At 41.4% G+C, this 14953-nt stretch overlaps 1 protein-coding gene across 1 annotated transcript; it reads right to left on the reverse strand.

Moving 5' to 3' along the window:
- Positions 1 to 1508: 1508 nt before the first annotated feature.
- LOC121613884 (monocarboxylate transporter 12-B-like) lies at positions 1509 to 11173 on the reverse strand. The gene is made up of 9 exons (XM_041947580.1): positions 11035 to 11173; positions 8222 to 8537; positions 6134 to 6237; positions 5795 to 5938; positions 5225 to 5320; positions 4833 to 4989; positions 3837 to 4592; positions 3489 to 3748; positions 1509 to 3265 (listed from the first exon to the last, which is right to left on the reverse strand). The coding sequence occupies exons 2-9, from the start codon at positions 8356 to 8358 to the stop codon at positions 3075 to 3077; spliced, it is 1845 nt and encodes a 614-aa protein (XP_041803514.1). The 5' UTR covers positions 8359 to 8537; positions 11035 to 11173; the 3' UTR covers positions 1509 to 3074.
- Positions 11174 to 14953: the final 3780 nt, after the last annotated feature.

Below are 14953 nucleotides of genomic sequence, written 5' to 3' on the forward strand. Positions count from 1 at the left end.
GAACAACCTGAGGCTGCACATGGGCCTACTGCCCTCTAGTGGCTAAAAGCAGCCACTCCACCCTTTCGTACCTTCATGTAGCTCAAGCAGCGGAAGTCTGGAGAGTGTGAGGGCTGCCAGCATGGGGAGAATAGACAAGTCTTTTTGGGGGTGGGAGAGGACAAAAAACAGTGTCTGCAGACACAAAGCCCGATCTGTAACACACACAGGCACAAAAAGAAGAAGAAAAAGAAAGAGGAAGAACTACGTTATAAATCCCTTTGGAGAAATTCATTCATTTTCGTACACACACACACACACACACACACACACACACACACACTTGCAGAAATATACCATAGATAATAAATCAATACCATAACTGTGAAAGTGATACTAATACCAGCAGTCTTAATTATCAGTAATTTAACTCTATAACTCAGTGCTGCTAGTCTAACATATCGTAGCTATTTAAATGCTGAAACATTTCTTTAACTTACTGCAAAGTAAAATGAGATCACATAATCACACAGTTGTATTTGTTGTTACAGCATGACCATACAGTTCCTCTGATTCTGAGCAACTGTTTTTTGGTCTGCTTTGCTTTCTACTTGAAGGCTACAAGCCAATGTAAAATTTGTAACTCATATTCTAATGCAGCCAATGTGTTTAAATAATCAAACACACAAAGTCTCTGTTCAATTGCTAATGTTTAGGAAACGTTTTTAAATGTAGGAGTGTGTCCTGAATGGGATTTCTGGTTTTGCCATGGAATCAAGTATTTAGGTGTTATCAGGCCAAAATAGCGGCAGCGCCATGAAGCGGCGGTGGTCGAAAAAAAAAACACAATTTCGCCTCCTTAATGCTAACGCTTATGCTATGTGAGCAAGTGCACGTACAAGTACTAAGGTCGTAAATGGAGCTAGCTAGCCTAACCCTAGCCACAGTTTGCGGCTCTAATCTTTTTTGATCAGCGGCAAGTGTTTTTAAATGACCTTCTTCAAACGTCGCCACTTAATTGTGTTTTAGAGAAACCGATACTACCAAACAACAACCCAAATTTAAGCTAACTTGAGTGGCACAAACTGGTTGCTAGCATTGGGCTAGCTAGCCGCATATATGAACTCAGTACTAATACGTTGAAGTTACGTTAGCGCTCCCCGCGCAAAACGGGGAAATTCAACATGTTAATTTTTACCTGTTCTCCAGCTGCGTACTTTATCTGCAAAGGAATATTAGTGATCTTCTGTGTGTTTACTGTCTGGCTGGGGTATTAAACTATTTATCTGTGGCGAAACAAAACGTTTAAATGTAATATTTCCACACAAACGCATCCACTCTCTAGTTAGCTTCTTCTCCGCCTTGGTGACATCATCGAAACGCTGTCTTCTTATTGGCTGAATGGGTAATCATTGCTGTACCTGGGAATAAGTCATACAATTCAAAATAAAGGCACTGACTTTAAAATAAAACTCGGATTGCACGCTCCTTCCACAAGAAACACTCACACAGAATAATTAAATGAATATGATTTTATTTAATTCATTTAACAAAACTCACATTTATGTTTCTGTCACATGTCATGATTTGATCCACACACAACAAAGACAACCATCATAGGCTGTCGTGGTCTTTCATGGTGATACTTTTAATGTGATTTTCATGGTAAAAGAGGTGAATGATCACAGTTTCGGTATTTAGCAGAAATGGCGAAATATTTTCTGTCCAGCTGTCCAGGTATAATGGAACTGCAGCCATCTCCCCCTTCCTCTAAACTCTTGTTTTTTGTAGTGTTTTTCTGATAGATTTAAATTATTTTCACATATCAACACATTATATGAAAGTGTGTGATGGGTTTTGGTAAAAAAAAAAAAATCATTTTACAATGAATGTTGACATCTTTAGCAATGTAACCGTTTGTAAGGTAAAGTAAAGGTCGGTAAGTTGGATATTGCACAGAATGGTTTGTAAATACTGTTGTAAGTAAAATCTTGTAGCACTGTCCTGACATAAGTACTTTGTCTTTGCTTGAAATTTCTCTTATGTCTTGGTATTTTTAAATAATAGCAAGACAAAAGAAAGCCAATGATAACGTTATCTACAGTTTTCTAATGCAAGATTTCTTCTAATGTTCTTCAAGCAATCCCCTGTATCACTAATCACAGTAAGAATATCACTAATCACAAACATTTATCCCTCAGAGACCAGCTCTAGTGGTGCAGGCACAGGTAGTGTAATCTGAGGTATTAAAATTCTCATTCATCATTTTATTTCATTAGTGCAATCAAGCATGCTTGATGAGAAATATCGACTATGGATTAATCATGACTGATTATGCATTCATGGTAAACTGAGACACCGACCCAGGCATCATCAATACATAAAGCACCTGAATTTGTGGAGCAGGAATGTTTTTTGTGTCCATGATGCAGGCAATTGAATCACAATCTTCTGCTTCTTCTGCTCAAGAACTAGACTACTAGAACAGAAGCCTCATGATGATTGTTCAGATGTATTTTAAAAGGTGAATACATGTGTGAGCAATGTTGTTGTAAAAGAACAAAGTGATGAAATACTCAACACAATCAATTAGTAGGATGGAAAATTTTGGAAATGGTTTTAAAGAAATATCCTCCAACAAACGGTTTAAAATTCTAACAGCAACACTTTAAAACCTACATTAAATTGGTGTGAACAGTTTGTACATCTCAACATTATTGGAAAGCTCACTACAGCCTGTGGATGTTAATGGAAACTTGCTTTCAAATTTTGTTTTCCATGAAGTAAGGTAAGAAATCCCTTTGGTTTTACAAACAAAATATCCACATTGAACAACAAACAGAAAAATGATGAGCCATTATAACATAATCTGTGCGTCTCTAAGCCACAACATTGTTTCTTTAAAAAAAGACACTTTCTGACAGCTTTGGTTCTTCTGGGCTTTGCTCTTGTGGAGCCTGAGATGAGTGTTTCATATCCAAAATGGAAATCCAAATCGGAATAGTACCATTAATACAGTCTTTGTAAACACACGCACCAGCAGTGGTGAGGTGCACAGCTGTGCAGCTGGAGGAGCAGCATCTTGATTGGCTTTGTCATATGATGCCCTGCTGAGCTGCAGCAGCAGTGATATGACTGGAACTTAAATGTGCAGCTGACTTAGACTTGGACCTCCAGCAGCGTCTAACTAACATGGCAGCTGCTAGGACCACAGAGCTTAACATGAAGGACACACCGCTGAGGAAGAAGGTTGCTTCATAGTTTCCCGTCCTGTCTACTAACCAACCTGGAGACAGAGAATCAGGAAAGATGTGTTAAACCTTAGTGGAAAAAAACCCAAACTAATAATCACTGACAACACTTTTATCCTTTTCAGTAAAGAGAAAGTCATCTCAATCCTGATCTCACTTCTTTTATATGTCCAGATCTCCAAATGAATGTGACAGTGACACCCACAAGAATTCCTTCAAATACTGCAGCAATTGCAATTTAAATCCATGAACGCTTACCTCCAATTGGTGGGCTGACCAGGTAGGGGATGCCGTGCAAGAAGTATACCACACCCAGTGCTGAGGTCAGGTAGGTGGAGCCCACGACATCAGAGGTCACCACAGGGATGAGCGCTACATACGCGCCGTCAAAGTACCCGTAGAGTGCAGAACATGTGACCAGGAGGGAGAAGGCGTGAAGGCGGGGGATGAACATACAGCACAGGCCCTCCATGCCAATTGCCATCATGTAGCTCAGCATGCGATACCTCCTCAGACACCTAGAGGGAAGAAGATCCATCAGTAATGGATTTTAATTAACTACTGCCATTTATTTCAAACAAAAGACCACCTCCAGCCCCTACTTACTTCCTGTCTGTGATCCATCCAAAGGTGATGTTACCCACAATGCTGCTAACTCCATATATGGACATGAGGAAGGCAGCCTGCTGGTGCCCCACCCCCACACTGAGGGCATAAGGAACCAGGTAAACTACCGGAGCACTGCAGCCATAGGCCAAAAACAGGAGGGACACAGACAGAGTCAGGAAGTTTGGTAACATGAGAAATCCAAACTCCTCCTTGGACTTGAGACAAAAACAGCCTCTGGGTGAAGTTTTTGTGTTCACTAAAGGCTCTGGAGGAGGGCTGACGGTTTTATTGGAGTGATAGGCATCTGTTGGTTTAGCTTTGATGAGTCCTGAGTCTTCCTTCTTTGCATCTATATCTGCTGCCTTGTTGTTCAGGTTCAGGCTTTCCACCCATTTCAATTCCTCAACCGTGCAACCATTTTCTAGTTTAGGATGTGAGAGTTTGACCTCCCCGAGCATAGTTAGCTTGTTGCTAAACAAAATGCATTCAGCTATCCTCTGATCTGTTAAACTCAGGTCAGGCAGGCCCAGGCTTGATAGCAAGTTCCCCTGACCTAGTTTGTTGTTTTCAAGCCCAAAGTTTTTGAGCGCTCCATTGGCAATGGTTAACCCTTCAGTATTATTTAAGTGGTTTATTTCAAGCTGCTCTGGCTCCACTTGGCTGCAATCACCAGATAGTTCTTCAGGGTCTTTTGGATCCAACACTGTTGCCATGCAATCTTTCTCCAGTTTTGCCATGTTGTTCTTCCATATCCTTTAGATGGAACAGAACAGAAGAAAACAAGCTGAAATTAATCAAGAAATTGAATTGGGTATATCTTGCTTTTTAATTTTGTGACCCCCAAAGGATGACATGCTTACTCAAAACCAGAACCAATAAACTAATTGATAATGAAATAATCTTTAGTTACCATCCTCGCACAAGTTGAAAGGATTCTCAGCTTGATTCACTTCGTTAATTAGCAGTTCAGTAGCAGCAGAGCTGAGGACTCACCTTTCACCTCCTCTTGGTTCCAGCGGCCTCATCAGAGCACCGCAGACACACAGGTTGGAAACAAATCCTCCCAGGATGAGCAGAGCTCCTTTCCAGGAGTAATGCTCTATAAGCAGCTGGACTGCAGGAGCCAGGAGGAAGGTCCCGATGCCACTACCTGAAGATGAGGTGAAATTGGATTTGATGGGTTGAAATGAGGCGAGGAGAGTAGAGGAGGAGCACGCGTGGAGGAAGTTCAGTGCAGATGAGAGAAAAGCAGAGAGGAGAACAGTAAAAGAAGTAAGGTAAGAGGAAAAGTGAAAGGAGAAGAATGAATGAGTATAAGAGAGGATGAGAATGTAAGGTATGAATGGCAAGAAAACAAGGCAGCAGGTATATAAAGATGTCACTACCAGACAGGGCGATGCCATAGGCCAGAGCTTTCCTCTCACTGAAGTACCTCCCAACCATCGCTATGGCTGGTGTGTAGCTGAGAGCAAAGCCGAGACCTGTAGAGGATGGATAGAGGGGTTTGGAGTTTGGCAAAACCTGCCAAATGTTGCCAAATCTGAACTGATCTGACAACAAAGTGCTGACAAAGCACTTGAACTATACATGCATTACACATTTTTACGTTCAATTGGCAGATACTTTCGTCCAAAGCAACGTAAGGCTGATTTATAGTCACAGCTGTTGCGGTCTTTGTTCCTGGTACGCGTAGTTGCAATTCTAGGCAGGTGCACATCAGGCTACATTATATTTTCAGTTCATATTTATCACAGAAGTTAAAATCAGGCTTTATAATAAGTGCATTCAACCTAAACCGGAACATGAAGACTTGGTCAGAGCTTAAAAGTTTCCTAAAAATTAAATTAATTAAATTTCTTCAGGTCTTCTGTTTAGGAGTCATCTTACAAAGTGAAATATTTGATTGCATTACTACAGAGTGGCCAGGTAAGGTGAGAGGTGAGGTGCTTGTATACCTGTGATGATGCCCAGGCAGATGTATAGATGTTCCAGGCTGGAAGCGAACGAGCTGAGGACCAGACCAGCAGAAGACAGCAGACCTCCCAGGATCATTGTAGCTCTACAGGACAGGTGGTTCCCAAGCAAACCACCCAGAGGAGCTGGAAACACAGTTTGTGCATGCACTCTATGATGTACCCACACTCTTTATGGCTTGTCAGACATTTTGCTAGTTTTTATACCCTGGTCCTGATGAAATGACAAATGAGATGCCCAACTAATACAGGTTTTGCTTTGTCAAACTGTTTTAACTGCAGCACTGATCTGCCTTCAGATGCGAGTGCTGGTGGTCTTACCAAAGAGCATGGTGGTGGAGTCGATCAGGCTGTGGATCCAGGCTGTGGTGGAGTAATCCTTCTCAAAGTGCAGCTGGAACTCCACAAAGAATATTGAAACACATCTGGATCGAGAGACGGGGGAAGGGTGGATTTAGTGCATTTTTACACATTGAACAGTCTGCAGAATTAAATAACTGTTTAATTACATTTGTTTGAAGTAAACAATTTAAGAGTTAAAGTAGATCGTTTGAGCAGTTGAAACAAAACTTCAGTAGAGAAAACCCAAGATCAAGGTGTCAGGGTATGATTTTGATGCAATGCTTATTAGGTGACTCATAATAATAAACTTTATTCATATAGCACTTTTCTAAACAAGGTTTCATAGCAGATAAGAACAAAAAACTAAATAAAAACAAAAGGATAATAAAACACTAGAGGGTAAAATAAAGTCAAAAACTGCCGCCGGAGTGGAAAAATAGATGCTGCTGGCAACGTATCAAATAATCCTAAACAATTCTCTATAAGATAAAGTCTTTAGAAGGGATTTAACTGACAGTAATGATGCAGCCTGTCTGATCTTAATAGGCAGAGTGTTCAAGGTCTTGTTAGGTGTCAGCATCGTGTCAGAGTTGATAAACTACAGCAGAGCGTGGTTATCAGTTTATGGCTGTCAGTCCACCAATCTGAGGGCTCTGTCCTCCCTGACCCATTTTTTTATGACTCTCGTTGTCTGTTGCATAACCTCAGAGAGCACTCGCAGGTCTCATGGCATCTGTGTCAGGGCTACTACTGTGACCTTAGTTTTCCTTTACGTTTCATCACTCTGCAGTATATCAACCCTGGGTTTCTATCCGCTCATGGCCAGATCTCTGTTGCAGCCACAGCGGTAGTTAATGCTTCAGGCCTCTGTCGTGTTGCGTGTTGTATTCCTGGCTAATCGCTATCTCCCTCCTGTTCTCCAGGATCATGACTTGCCTGCCTGCCTGCTTTGCCTCTCTCCAACCTGCTAAGCATCTGCTACCTCCAACTAACCTACATCATTCTCCCCCATTCATCCAACCCTAATCCATCCAACAAACAGGGGCAAGATCTCCTCTGAAATTCTACAAGCTTAAGGAGGATCAATGATTATGGTCAATGTTAAAAAACAGAAAATTCTGAAGGTAGATTGTGGCATCCTTTCCAGAATTATTAGGAAGCTGCCACTGAATGGTCAAAAAGAACACTTTCAGAAATCCTCAAGAAACCTACACACCCATAAAACTTTCAGCTGGGCTTAAATCTCTAAATAGTTGAATTAGTTTGATCAACATCGCTTTTACTTTCCATTGACATACTCCATTGACCTTGGATGTATGCTCATTTAATTTGCTGAAATATGTTGATTCTTTTTCCTTTTAAGCCCAAGACTTGCAGTTTTAATTCATGTTTTTCCCGTTTTTCTCCATGTTTGGAATACCAAATCACGTGTGCACTACAGTGCCCATCACTGCTAACCCCACTGCTGACCTGGCAGCTTGACATTGCCCGCTGAGCTCATTGAAACACAAAACCAAGGAACCAAGGTGAAGGTACCACGACTGGAATCAGAACAGTGCACCTGCATCATTGTATTTGATGCAAAGATGCAAAAAAAAAAAACAAAAACAAAAACATTTCTTCATAGATGTACTGTAGTTGTGGAGGCAAAGTGCTGACTGTGCAAAGCTGGAAAATGGAAACATCTCAGCAGGAATTCAAAGTCTCAGTGGAAAAAATAAAATTTTGCTGCTGAATCAGGTTAGTGGCTTAAACAATGTGAGCTGAGTCGAAATGGCGTTTTGCCAAGTAATAACATAGAGGTGTTAATGACCACCGCTAAGAACATGAAGCCGAGCTGGGAACAGCTCCATGGCAGGGCTGTGTGGTAACACAATGCAAATCCAGAAGCTACAAATGCTTCAGGCCTGTTCATGGTCATGTATGGACACGTTGAGTCACATGCACCAATGGAAGAATGCAGCTGTGTACCAAATGATGCAGTCTCACTGTCTGGTGTGGATTCCAGGTAAAAGTATTATGTCTGCAATGTTCTGACATTTCCTAAGAGCACAAATCTTCCTTTACCTGGTCACTGCCCGGATGCAGATGGTGGCAAGGAAGCAGCCAGCGACGATCATCCAACCCCAGCCACCTTCTGGCGGGGTTGTGACCCCCGGCGCCTGTCTCCCTCCCTCGAGCTTCTGCTCCTTGGTGACTGCCATCGCTCCACCCAATCACAAGACAGACTGACATAAGTATCCCCTCCCTCTGTTACAAAGGATGCTGAAGGACGAAACTCTGCTCCTCAATGTTATCCTTATGTTTAGCATCTTTTCATTGGCTGCAGTCACTTGCTTCAAGATCTTCAGGGAACCTTCTTCCTCTTCCTCTTCCTCTGTCACTGAAAACACAGAAAACAAAACAGGCGGGGTTTAAACCATGAATGCCAGCATCAGACAGAGTTGAAGCTCCTCCTTTTTGTTGGCTTGAAGTACAAACACTCATAATATGGTATGAATATGGTTTCCAGTTCACCAAAGGCAACAAAATACTAGAACAGATCTGTTTAAGGAAGACACATCCCAGACTCTGAGACATGTTTGCAACTTTTATCATTTGGAATAAGTTTTCTCAGAAATGTCAAGATCTCACACACATAGAAAGGCCAGATGACCTTTTAACTCCATTTGTTGTGTGTGCTGTATGACAAATAAGAGCAATAAAGTTATTCTGTATAACAGTTTGCTGATAGAGAGGCAATTTTAGAACAAAGTTAGTTTAGTTCGATTCAAAAACAATGAATCAACATGTTTGGATTAGAGATGGGTAGTTAGTATGTTCATTTTTAGATTCATTCCGCTTGGTGTGGACTCATTTTGCATAGCCCATTCTTATCACTGCAAGAAAAAATTGGTAGATAGTGTGAGCTCTGCTCCTGTTTTCTTCATTCACGTCTGTGGCTGAAACAGTGGCGAGCAGCACTGGTCGGAAGGAGGCCTGCTGTACAACATCAGGCAGGAAATGCTGGCCCATCTGCTCTCAGAACGAATATTTGTAGTGGGTGTGTTTAAAATTTATGTACTCCACAACAGCAGAACATCCTGGCATTAAACAATTGGCATCATAGCCACTAAACAATCCCTAGCAATCTCAGAAATCTTGTTCAACACCTTTTGACTCCACCCACTTATTTCCATCTCAAAAAGCCAACACTCACACGTCTCATTGTTCTCATGTTGAAAAAGGTCACCAAACAATCACTGCAACATCTGTAAACCAATGGCCTGTTGAGGAACATATTTAATCTCACTAAGCAACAAAGAAAGTCTATCTGTACTCCAACCCCACATTCAGCAAGCAACTTTCAGGGGAGAGCCAACACTCTTGCGACTGCATTGCTACTTGTGCTGCTACATCATAAATATCTCTTACTGTTGGCCAAAAATCATCTCTTTAGGAGGATTTTTGCATGCATGTAGCCAAAATGTATGATCTGACAGTTATATTGAAAGCTTTTGCCCTGTCCCACCTTTCTTCTCTTTTAGTGGACATTTGTAGTTTTTTTCCTGTTCAAATATGAGTGAAATAAATGGAACTGATGGAACTGTCTAACTGAACTATCAAACTAAACTGCTGAATCTGCCAAAATAAAAGGAGAAAAAAGATGTTTGTGCATTTATTGGAATCTAGTTAGATGTGAGAAAGATGCAAGTATTCTGAAAACCTTGACATCTACTACAGTTTACTAAAGGCTGAAAAGCAGATCACAAGTCAGAGGCAGTGATTCAGTGTGTCTCTGGTGGAATTTTTCAGTGGTTCAAATGTTAACTGTTAAATCCTGGTAGTTTGCATTTGATAATCACCCCCTGAAGCAAAGCTCCACATTCTTGGTTCATCCTTCATTGTGGTTTAAACGCTTCTTGGTGCAAACCAGCTGCAGTGAAGCAGTATGTGTTTCCATTTGAAAAGACACCAGCTATTCCGTTTTTGCATTTCAGGTAGCTGATCTGGTCTGGGCCATTACAGAAGCCCGATGAGGTGAAAGCTCGAATAATCTGGACAAAGAAGCTGCGTCTGCTTTGCTAAGAAGGTCGGAAAAGGCAGACACCTCATTTATAGGACAGCAAACTTTTGAACAGGAAATAAAACAATAAAAGAAACAGTGAAAAACTTAAAAACATACAAAGAAAGTGATTTACAATCAGATCTGCGCTGTTGAAACATGTGCACCAATCCAAAGGTTTCTGGCAGTTGCTTTTGCTTTGTCATCTATTGTCACAGGAAAAAAAGTTATCTCGTCAAACTAGAAGGTTGTAAAGTTTGTGTGTGTGTGTGTGTGTGTGTGTGTGTGTGTTGATCAACATCATGTGTGCGTCACCAGCAGAGAATTTTCTCATAACAAAGCTGCAAAGTAAACTGTCACTGAGTCATGACAACAGCAGCCGAGTTTACTCAGATTCACTGAAACCTGCAAGCCACTTGTATTAAACTCCAGTTCAAACAGCAAGAACAGTTTAAAAAATGGCAACGCATTTACTCTAATTCAGAATGGGTTAAATAAAAAAAGTTTGTCACAAAAAAATGGCAGAACAACTTATTTGAAATAAAATCCTTACAACTGATTCTGCAGAATATTATTGTTTCCAAAATATAGCATTTACGATAAATATGCATATTTTCTTTGCATATTTAGACCATTTATTTTACAATTCCTTTATATGGTAAAACGTTCATTACAAGAAAAGTTAAAATGTAGATAAAGAGATGAAGGCAGATGGGGTGAGAGACATAGACCGGGACTGGAGAGAAAGCGAGACAATAAAAATCGCACCATCAGTGCAAGTCACAGAAGCTGAAACCACAACAGAGAAGTGAACAGAAAGTGTGTGTCGACTTACATCAGCTTCCAGCCGGCCTCTGCTCGTCTGTGTCACCGCTTCATAACTGAACTGTTTGGCAGAAACACAAACAGGTGATTAGGAAAATGTTAAGACAGGACGTTTCCCTGCTGCTGCCTCTCATGCAAACACCCTGAAGGTGCTCTGCAACACAGCTGAGCCCGCAAACTGGAGATAAGGAGGGAGGAGGAGGAGGAGGAGGAGGAGGAGGAGGAGGAGGAGAGAAGTCTCTCAATACTCACACAGAGACACCGAGTGTGTGTCTTTACAGTAACCCAACTTTATGGTGTTTTTGTATTGCTGCATGTTATAATAACCCCCCAGTGTTGGGTAATGTATACTGCCTAGTACAACACAGATCTATACATGCTTTATCAGATTTTTTTTAATGGTTTTATCTCCTGTAGTAAAGATAATGTCATTCATTCCATATAATACTCCTACAAAGACGTCGGTGGTTCTGCAGAGTTGCTTTTTCAAAAGCTTATGGTAGAATATTTCTGAATAATGTCATGGAGCCCAAAACTGACAAACATTTATCAGACGAGTCAAAAATATAACAGAACTAAATAATAATAAATAAATAAATGATACAGTTACTTAACTAATGTTTAGAAAAGTAAATTAAAAACACATTTTACTTTATATTAGTCTTTTAGTGGTTAATGTTATACAGAATAGAGGTACAGTTTAATATCACTGGAATAGAAACACTATAGATTTAAGATCCAGTGTGAAGCAGTTAGGATTCGGCATCTAGTGGTGAGGTTCAAACTGCAACCAACCCCTCGTCTCACCCTCCCCCACTGAGGCTGCAAAAAAAGCCTGAATTCTTCCTGACATCCTTCATCCTTCATCCTCGAGTACACTCAATTCATCGAGTAGTGTAGTTATACATGCTAAACAACCTGTCGTGCCCCATGACATCCCGAGGAAAAGTCTAGCATGTCAGAATTTTAGCATATCATATGTATAGTCTTGCCAGTCACCCGACCAAGACATGGCCAATCCATTTTTAAAAAATGACAATGTAACAGTGGGATTATGGAAATCAGGTGCCCACACTGAGAGTTATGAATGTTGGTAGACTTAGTTGGTAGACTGAGCTGAACACAAGCTCGCCCTCAAGGTACAGACACAAGGCAGGCCATAGTTCTCAGATTGCAGCTTTTTAAAACATAAATATTTTCTGGTTCCTTTACTCTTGCATGACAGTAAACTGAAAATGCTTGGCTTGTGTACAAAAACAAGAGATTTGAGGACATCATCTTGGGCTTTGGGAAACACTTATACACATTTTTCACCATTTTCTGGCAACAAATAATCGATTAATTGAGAAAATAACCATCCATCCATTATCTATACACCGCTGAATCCTTTGCAGGGTCATGGGGGAGCTGGAGCCTATCCCAGCCGTCTCTTGGGCGAAGGCCAGCCTACCACAGGGCTACACATAAACATAGAACAATCATCAATTAACCTTTTTGGACTGTGGGAGGAAGCCAGAGAACCTGGTGAAAACCCACGCTGCACAGGGAGAACATGCAAACTCTACACCAGCCATGTCCAAACTATTCCATAAAGGGCCGTGTGGCTGCAGGTTTTCGTTCCAACCAAGGAGGAGCACACCAGGCCAACCAATCAACATCAAGGGATCCCTTAGTTATCAGCTGAAAAGTGAGATCAGCTGATTAAATGAGTCCAGCCTGGTGCGCTCCTCCTTGGTTGGAACGAAAACCTTCAGCCACACGGCCCTTTATGGAATAGTTTGGACATGCCTGCTCTACACAGAAAGATCCCAGGTAGGATCGTACCAGGGATCTAATAGCTGTGAGGCGACGCTGCTAACCACCGAGCCACCGTGCAGCCCAGAAAATAATCAAAAGATTAATAAACAATGAACATGATCATTAGTTACCCTAGCTACTGCATTGCTTATTTCTTACCTAAAATATTTTCAGAAACATGTTTTAGTATGGTTTAGCTGTGATATGACAAAGTCTGTGAACCGGCCGCCATGTTGGAAAACGAGCCAAAACCAAGCACCGCCCAACTCGCACAACGTCACCCTCTTGCCGGATCTTTCAGTGGTCCAGCTCATTCAGGTGAGTCCTGTTGTGGCTGTTGGGGGCAAACAAGCGCATGGGTTGATCATTTCTGTTTACTCATGTTAATCATGTGAGTAATGCAAATAAACACAAATGATCCTGGGGTCAAAGCTGCCCAATTAACACAAGGCTGCTGAAACTGAAAGAAAACTTGGGAAAGACCACACAAGAGGAGATCCTCTTCCTGGATAGGTGCCACATGGGAAGCATGACCCCACCAGATCAGGGCTTGTATTTATCAAACAACTCCTAGAACTGGTTCCAGCAGAACAAATATGAATAAGGTGATTTGTCCAGAGCTGAGGAGTTTCTTATGGGATCACTACGGGTGTTGTTCTTTGCTGCCTGCTGATGCTGGGACTCCAAATTAGGTTGCAAGGCATTGTTACGCAACCTGGCAGAGAGGGGCTGAAGTTCACAGCACTGAGCATGTATATAACTACATCTAATGATATGGACAGAATGTGCTAAAGTGTGAGTCAAACACTGAAGAGCCACTTGTGACAGATCTGTGCTCTTTGTGCCCTCTGACACAGCGCCTTCTCTACCATAGGCGGCGCCCTGTCTGCCATAAAGCAAGGTGCTCTCTGCACCAGTTGTCCTGTTTGTCACAGGCCCCAACCTGGTTTTCTTTGGTACTAGTTCTGGATCTACAATATGGCCTCCCTTGGGTCTGTATGAAACTCATACTTCAAATGTTGTAGGCCCTGCCCGTGACTTTTGCAGGTCCAGATCCCTATTTACTGTCAGCCCTGTGCTGGTCCTGACTGACCCCAGTTCCCTGTCAACAGACCTTTCTTTGGATTGAGGTTGGGAGAGGCTGATCTGCATTACATAACTGCAAACTCTGACCTCTTTTTGATTGGCCATGACTGATACCAGCCCCTTAATACCTTAATATAGCATCTGTTTTCAGCTGTTGTGCAGGTGCATGATTTACACTTAATAGTCGGATCACATTTTGTTTTGATGAATTTCAGTCTTTCAATCAGCCTCTGTGAGTGTAAACTCTTGCCCACTGTTTGTCTTTGCCAGTGCAGTTTTCTTGTCTTTGCAATGTCATCATGATGGACATCTGGGTAGATTTTTGAAACACATTTTTAAATACATGCAATAATATCAGGCTTTTCCTGTAAGGCGTTGATCAGAGGACTCACACTCTCTCACTTGTTGCTAAAATAAAAACAATGGGTTTTATCTAAATTGGTAAACTGCAACAATCTTTGACAGTATGCCAGCTTAAAGTAGACCCCCCCACACACATGAGGAAGGAGAGGAAGAGGAGTAAGAGAAGAAGCAAATGGTGCACTCTTTTGCAAAACTCATACAAGCTCCTTCATGCTTTCCATTGCTTCATTTTGACAAGCACAGCTATCATGCTAATGCTAACATAGATTTAGCTATGAGCTGAGGCCAAAATAATAATAATAATAATAATAATAATAATAATAATAATAACAATAAAGGACATTTGTATAGCACTTTATCATTAAACTTTAAGCACTTAATTGAAGGGGGGAACTTACCTCAACCACCACTAATGTGGAGCACCCACCTCCGTGAAGCACAGCAGCCATTTTGCTCCAGAACGCTCAGCATGCATATAGCTACCTAGCTGGAGGCAACATAAATCTAGCTACCTAGCTGAGGCTAACATTAAGCTAGCTATGTAGCTTAACAAAAAAAAAAAAAACAGCGAACATGCTAATGCCAGCAGAAGGACATTAGCTAATGAAAATTAGCTGCAGCTAGGTAGCTTGCTTTTGATGTTACGTGTCACTTTGACTCGTCTAATAACCTCTTGCTCCCTT

Source organism: Chelmon rostratus, chromosome 11 (assembly GCF_017976325.1).
Source record: "Chelmon rostratus isolate fCheRos1 chromosome 11, fCheRos1.pri, whole genome shotgun sequence".
Taxonomy (NCBI): domain Eukaryota; kingdom Metazoa; phylum Chordata; class Actinopteri; order Chaetodontiformes; family Chaetodontidae; genus Chelmon; species Chelmon rostratus.

What these genes read in the sequence shown, in the direction of transcription:
- LOC121613884 (XM_041947580.1), bottom strand. Translation starts at nt 8,358, where the DNA reads ATGGCAGTCACCAAGGAGCAGAAGCTCGAGGGAGGGAGACAGGCGCCG. An exon ending in CTGCCTGGGCATCATCACAG is followed by an intron (nt 5,321 to 5,794) that starts GTATACAAGCAC and finishes CATCCTCTACAG; the next exon opens with GTCTCGGCTTTGCTCTCAGC. An exon ending in GGATGGATCACAGACAGGAA is followed by an intron (nt 3,749 to 3,836) that starts GTAAGTAGGGGC and finishes TCTTCCCTCTAG; the next exon opens with GTGTCTGAGGAGGTATCGCA.